This window comes from Mandrillus leucophaeus, unplaced genomic scaffold, assembly GCF_000951045.1.
Source record: "Mandrillus leucophaeus isolate KB7577 unplaced genomic scaffold, Mleu.le_1.0 Scaffold125, whole genome shotgun sequence".
NCBI lineage: Eukaryota > Metazoa > Chordata > Mammalia > Primates > Cercopithecidae > Mandrillus > Mandrillus leucophaeus.
This window is the reverse complement of record NW_012100876.1, coordinates 2,077,199-2,083,800: the sequence shown is the minus strand read 5'-3', so window position 1 is coordinate 2,083,800 and position 6,602 is coordinate 2,077,199. Positions and strand designations below refer to the sequence as shown.

The window sequence follows — 6,602 nt, the reverse complement described above, 5'->3', positions numbered from 1 at the left end:
TATGTAATAAAATTAAACCAAAAAGGTAAAAATGCCAATCCTCCAAAACTGAGAGCAAAATAAAACAAGGAACCTAACTCTGTATCAAATCTGTGGCATAACCAAAACAGAAATAATCTCAAATGATTTTAAGATACAGTAATTTGACTGAAACTCCCTGCTGGGATATGCCCTAAAGGCACAAAAAACTAACACAAAAAAAAATCTTAAACTGTTTTCAGCAATCATATTGTTGATAACAACTTGGCTAATATTCTTAAATGTTGTGTCTGTGCTGTAAAATGAAGCAAATAAATAGTTATGTTGATACTGATTGAAGCCATGATATTCCCCCACTTTTTTAAAAGAGATCTTGCTCTGTCATCCCAGGCTGGAGTGCAGTGTCATGATCATAGCTCACTGCAGCCTCAAACTCCTAGGTTCCAGAGATCTTCTTACCTCTGCCTCCTGAGTAACTAGGACTACAGGCATGCACCACCATGCCCAGCTAATTTTTTTTGTTTTTTCTCAGACTGGGTCTTGCTATGTTGCCCAAGCTGGTCTTGAATCCCTGGGCTCAAGTGATCCCCTCACCTTGGCCTTGCAAAGTGCTGGGATTACAAGTGTAAACTACTGTGCCCAGCCTGAAGCCATGATTTTCAATGTGAGAGAGAAGAGATGCAGTAATAAAATCAAAGTTAAGAGCCTATATTCATAAATTTGAATGGTAAATAGTATGAACTCATATTTTCTCATTGAAAAAAAAATTTCCTAGCTCTATTCACTGAAAAGGCCTAAAAACAATAATCAACCCAGTAGCAATGAACACCTTTAGTGGTCAGACCATGATCTCTAAATACCATTTCTCATGTAAAAGAACCAGGACTGGAGAGAAATGGCTGGTTCCATATTTAGACTGGGCATGTACCAGATAAGCCTAAAACATTTCATCACACAAGAAAACAAAGAACCAACCAAATTAATGGGACCATGTCTAAAGGCAACTGTATCCAACCTAAAGAGACTTCCATAGACCCACAGACTGGAAAATCTAGCCGCAAAAAAATAATAATAACTGATATAAATCGAAACACATTAAATATGTTCAAATACATGGGTATGTAAGGACTTAAAAATCTCACTGGTCACTTAGTGCATGCTGGAGACCAATGCATTATTTTAAAGTCATTAAATAAAGCTGATAAAGAACCTGTCTTTCCTGTACAAACTGTACCTCAGGGAACCAAGTAATTCATTAATTCATGAGGGAACATTATTTTTCATAGAAGTAGTTCAACTAACATATGAAGAAAATAACAGAATTAGAATATCACTATTTTGCAAACCCCAAAAGAAATAATGAATCTAGGCAATGATCATCAATGGCTGATAATAGCATAAAAAGAAACAATCAGAAATTGCATGCTTCCTCACGGAAGTAAACAACACTACTCAGGAAATATTCTTGCCAAAATTTGAAATTGAATCTAATCAAGCCTCCAGATCCACCACTATCCCTTCTACACAGGGGACAGAAGAATAAAGTTAACATTACCACAAGGATACAACCAGCAAAATCCAAAATGGGACCCCACAGAAAAGGGAGAGAAGAGACTGAATGGGCAAGCAAAAGCGTGGATTAGAAGATTTCCAACCAAATCCAATGTATGGTCTTTGATCTGGATCTTGATTTGAACAAGCCAACTTAAAACACACATGTCCACATTTATAAGACAACTGGGAACATGTAAACAGATGAGATATTTGTAATATTAAACAATTATTGTACATTTTTCTAAGTGTGATATGGCATTGTGGTTTTTATACATACATGTGTATATATACATATATGTGTGTTGAAAGGCCCTTTGTCTGAAATAGTTGTGGCTAGAATTACACAATGTCCAAAATTTGCCTCAAAATTATCTAGTGCCTGGGAGGGAAAGAAGGTGAGTGTAGAGATGAAAAAAGATCAATCTTTAGCTGATAACTGTTGAAGCTGGGTGGGTGGTATATATGAAATCATGATGTTCAAGTACCTTTGTATGTGTTTGAAATTTTCAATAATACAATTATCTTAAAAACCATTTACCTCTGAGCAAAACCATTATAATTATTTGCCAATAATTCAGGCCTCTCAGAAAAAAACACAAGCAGCCCTCTGGGTGAACTCTTGCCCCTAATATATACATATAAATTTCATCTATGATTTGTTAGCTATTTTACTGAATTTTTTTCAGTACATTTTATTGGCAAGGTAAATTTGGCATCCTAGCAAGCACCAAGGAAGACCTGCACATACTTAACTTTTTTATTGTAAAATGTTACATATTCAGAAAAATTCACAGAATACTTAACGAAGTCAAACAAGACATCAGACAGGAAGTTTCCCAATGTGTTTTTTCTGAACATAGTCCCTCCTTCTCTGGGAGAAAATACTATCTTATATGATAATCTCTTCCCTGAATTTATTTATATTTTTATTTATTGCATGTTTCCCAAACTATACAGTTTACTCTTTTCTCTAACTATACACATGGATACATTTTATAGTCTTTTAAGTCTTTCAGTGTGTATTATGCTTATCAGATTTTTCCTTGCTCTTATGTGTCATGGAGATTCATATGCTCTCACTGCTGTGTAGTCTTCCATTGTATGAATATATCACAATTCATCCACTGCTGCTACACTGTTCATGCTAATTTGGATTGTTTCCACTTTGAGATTTTTATAAACAATGGCTTTACAAATATTCTTATACAAATATCCTGGTTTATAAGCATACATATAACTAAGCTGTAACTTTCTCTAAGCTATAAACCAGGAATAGAATTGCTGGGTCATAGAGGACATGCATTTTCAACTTTACTGATAATACCAAGTTATTTTCCAAAGTCAATGTAACAATTTATACTTCTACTGGTAACATCTGAGAGTTGCTATTCCATACTGCTCACATTTTTAACCTTGCACCTGTTCTAACCATGACAAATACTCACATGTCCCTCATCAGACGAGCATCCTCAGCTCCAACAAGCAAACTTCGGATCAGATTAGAATGATCAGCCATGTCAGCACTGAGCTTCTGATGCACTGAATGATATTCATCCACCTGGAGACCATGAACACTCAGGAATGAAAAAGGCCTCACAAACTTCTTGAACCCAGACAAATGAAAAGACACTATTTACCAGACACAGAGACCCCTTCTTTCCTCTATTCATTTATACCAATTAAGCTACTTCCCGTTATTTCATCTCTTTCTCAACAAGTTAACTCATCTGTGCTGCCTCCAATTTCAACAGGACACTCCATGTGAATCTTCCCCATGCTTTAGTACCAGGAGCCCCCATAACACACGTATTAATATTTCAGGGATTTGCAGTGGGAATATTGTATACTTTGGGGCCAATCACAATCCTCTTTATTTTGCTCTTTTATCTTGAATTTGGGTTTTTGGAAAGACCTAAACTGAAGACCAAAGCAGATACAACAAATAAGATGAAGAGCTAACAAAGGAAAATGTTAATGTTTAAATGCATCACTTTAAACTAAAGAAAGCAAGCATGGTGCTCAAGAGCTAAACACTTCCTTTTATAAAAGAAATCCTTAAGTAGTAAACTCTCTAATACTAGTTCAATTTTTACTTCAAGAATTGCAAAAATTCTTGAAAACATCACTACAAGTACATCTGTAGTATCATTAATCTCCTCAGATATTATTAGACTACCACATTCTCACAAATGCATCTACTGCGTGCCCTCACCTTCACTAGCACCTTTCGTAATTCCTCAAAATAGACAGGAAAATCCGCTTCTACCTGAAGGTCTTCAATAGCAAAAAATGATGCCATTGACTGAATGATATCACCAGCCAAATCAATATCATCAGTATTTATAGTGATCTACCCAGAGAAAAAACAGACAAGTTTAGCATCTTTAGCCATTAAACAAACTTAGCTAAAATAGTACCTAAATTTCCCCATACTCATTATATTATACTACTATATATATGTAATATATAATATTATAAATATTATACTCCTATAATATTTATAGGCAGTGTTGAAAAAGGTAAGTTTATCTCTCAAAGAAATTACAAACTGCATTATTTCCAGCAGCTAGCTAAAAGGTAAATCCTCTAGCCTTAGAAATGAAATGACAAAATCATCCAAACAATGAAAATGTTTTTGTTGACCTCTGTATTCCCAATTCTTTCCAAATTAGACAAGGAAGAGATGAAGGGAAGGAGGTAGAAAACATCTATTCTAGATTATACCCCAGTGTCTAAGATGGTAACACTAACAGACTAAGTTAAACCATGTGAAAAAAATAAAACAAAACATGTGGTTTTATGACCTTGACATTGATGTCCCCCACCTCACTTTGGACTGAATGGTAAACACCACATGAGAAATCCATGCCCCTCTCATTCCATGGTCTAAGTGTTTGAATAAATAAATTTAAAAAAGAAATCTATGCCCCATTATATTAAACATTACCTCTCCAGTAAGTTTTATTTTTATATACAGGTGGCCACCATTCCGTAAAGATGTGAAACACACTTGAAATGGAGCATTCTGAATGTGAGTGTCTTCTGGTAACAGAAAGTTCTGACTGAGCCATACAACAGCCTTAAAAATGAACACAATGAAATGAGCCTCCACTTTTAAGGTACAGACATTCTTTTTTTTAATATGCCTCTAAATATGAAGGTACGGCCATTCTTGAGGGAAGAGTTCTCCTTTCTAGTTTTACTGCTTTGTTGAGGATAAAAAAAAAAAAAAAGAATTATACGTTATCCTACACCAAGAAAATACTAAAACACTAGTCACACTCCCTTTTCTCACCTCACCCATGCTCTTAAGTAACATTCATAATTATGCCTGGCCCCACAGCAGACATGATTTCATTGTGTCTTCTACTTATACATAGTCTAATATGCAATGTACAAATGATTCAGGTATGATGCTGATTCTGTTACACAACAGCTCTTCTGTGGGTATAACCTGGACAATGTAGTGTGCTTAAAACCATTGCATTCTATTCTTTAAGAAGTGTAAAATGAAGTATACATGGGCACACACCACAGATATATCCACACAATAAGGAAAATATAAGTTTTAATGTTAATAGCAGCAACACCATGCAGTGGCTTGCAACACTGGTTCCACAAGAGAACCACCCATGAGACCTTCTGGAAGGGCCCAGCTGTAGAGTTTGTGGTTCTACAGGCCAGGCAGAGGCCTGAGAATCCACATGATTAAAAAGTCCCACCAGGAATTCCAAAGCCCAGCCAAGGTTAAAGTCCACTGGTATCAGTCCTTTCAAATGTACAAGGTGGTACTATTACACCAATCATGTAATCCTTGGGCCCCCCCCAAAAAAGGTGGGTAAGATTATCCTCACCTACAGATAAGAAAACTGAGGCTCACACTGGTGAGGGGAATTCCCCAAGATCACAAAGAATTTAATGAGTTAACGTAGCGCTTAAAGCCAAAAACGTTCTTAGCTCCAAGTCCCACTATCTTTTCATCTTGCTGCAGGTTCCTCTTGAAATACTACACCAGGACAACCACACTAAGACCACAACAGAAAGACAGGAATTAAACACTGGTAAGAATTCACCAATAACAGGATTGCTCAGGTGCTTTTTCAAAGTGAGAGAAGATATGTTAGCAATATTTTTATTACAGGTTATAAGCCACCCCCAAGTTAGAGAATTCTTTCATATCCTATTTACTGCCACCAACATAACTCATTCATGTAATTTTCCCTTCTATAAATAACATCTAAAGGGTTCTACTGTGTAAAAGCATTGAAAGAGAAAAGCGAGATACTCACCCTCTGTGCCCGTTCTGCAATGGTAAAGTTAACATAACTGATTGGCTCACTGGCAGGGTCTAGGCTGGTCAGCGCATACATGGAGAATCGAGGGAGCTGTCTTGTCAATTCAAATACATGAAACTGGGTGCTATGGCCAATCAATGAAACACAAGAGAATTGTTTTGTATAGAATGTTGCTTCAAAATGCAAGGCCCAGAAAATAAAGCCACTTCTGGGTCATCAAATGATATTTAAGGGTTTCACTTAAGAAGGAACCCTCAAAACACTTGAGGCTTAAAGTACTACAGTAATATATAAGGTTTAGGATTTAAAGATAGCATGAGTCTACATATATACCTGCATGCACTAAGGGTTTAAAACACCATAAAGGGGATGTAAAAAGTCTCTTATCTTCCACAAATATAGCAGGTTTTCTTCACTAGCTGAGATTATGTATGACTGTAATATAAAGTTGCATCCTAACTCTTGTAGTTTTAGTGGCCAATATTACAAATTGACAAACTATCAATTAAACATTTTGTGATTATGAGATCACCTGACTAAAAACAGAAAATAACGATCTTAGCCAGGCGTGGTGGCTTATGCCTGTAATTCCAACACTTTCGGAAGCCGAGGCAGGCGGATCACCTGAGGTCAGGAGTTCAAGACCAGCCTGGCCAACATGGTGAAACCCTGCCTCTACTAAAAATACAAAAATTAGCAGGGCGTGGTGGTGGCGCCTGTGGTCCCAGTGCCCGGGAGGCTGAGGCAGGAGAATGGCTTGAACCCAGGCGGTGG

At 36.6% G+C, this 6,602-nt stretch overlaps 1 protein-coding gene and 1 long non-coding RNA gene across 2 annotated transcripts in view; one reads left to right on the top strand and one right to left on the bottom strand.

Moving 5' to 3' along the window:
* BBS2 (Bardet-Biedl syndrome 2) overlaps positions 1 to 6,602 on the bottom strand; it is a 32,842-nt gene that overhangs the window by 6,372 nt on the left and 19,868 nt on the right. Inside the window, exons 12-15 of the mRNA XM_011971900.1 lie at positions 5,823 to 5,952; positions 4,481 to 4,612; positions 3,746 to 3,883; positions 2,979 to 3,091 (exon numbers count right to left, since the gene is read on the bottom strand). Of these exons, the coding sequence (XP_011827290.1) occupies positions 2,979 to 3,091; positions 3,746 to 3,883; positions 4,481 to 4,612; positions 5,823 to 5,952 (513 nt within the window). The remainder of the gene's footprint in view (positions 1 to 2,978; positions 3,092 to 3,745; positions 3,884 to 4,480; positions 4,613 to 5,822; positions 5,953 to 6,602) is intronic.
* The window catches only part of LOC105533434, a 3,897-nt gene continuing 3,332 nt past the window's right edge, over positions 6,038 to 6,602 (top strand). Inside the window, exon 1 of the long non-coding RNA XR_001005114.1 lies at positions 6,038 to 6,595. This is a non-coding gene — a long non-coding RNA (uncharacterized LOC105533434). The remainder of the gene's footprint in view (positions 6,596 to 6,602) is intronic.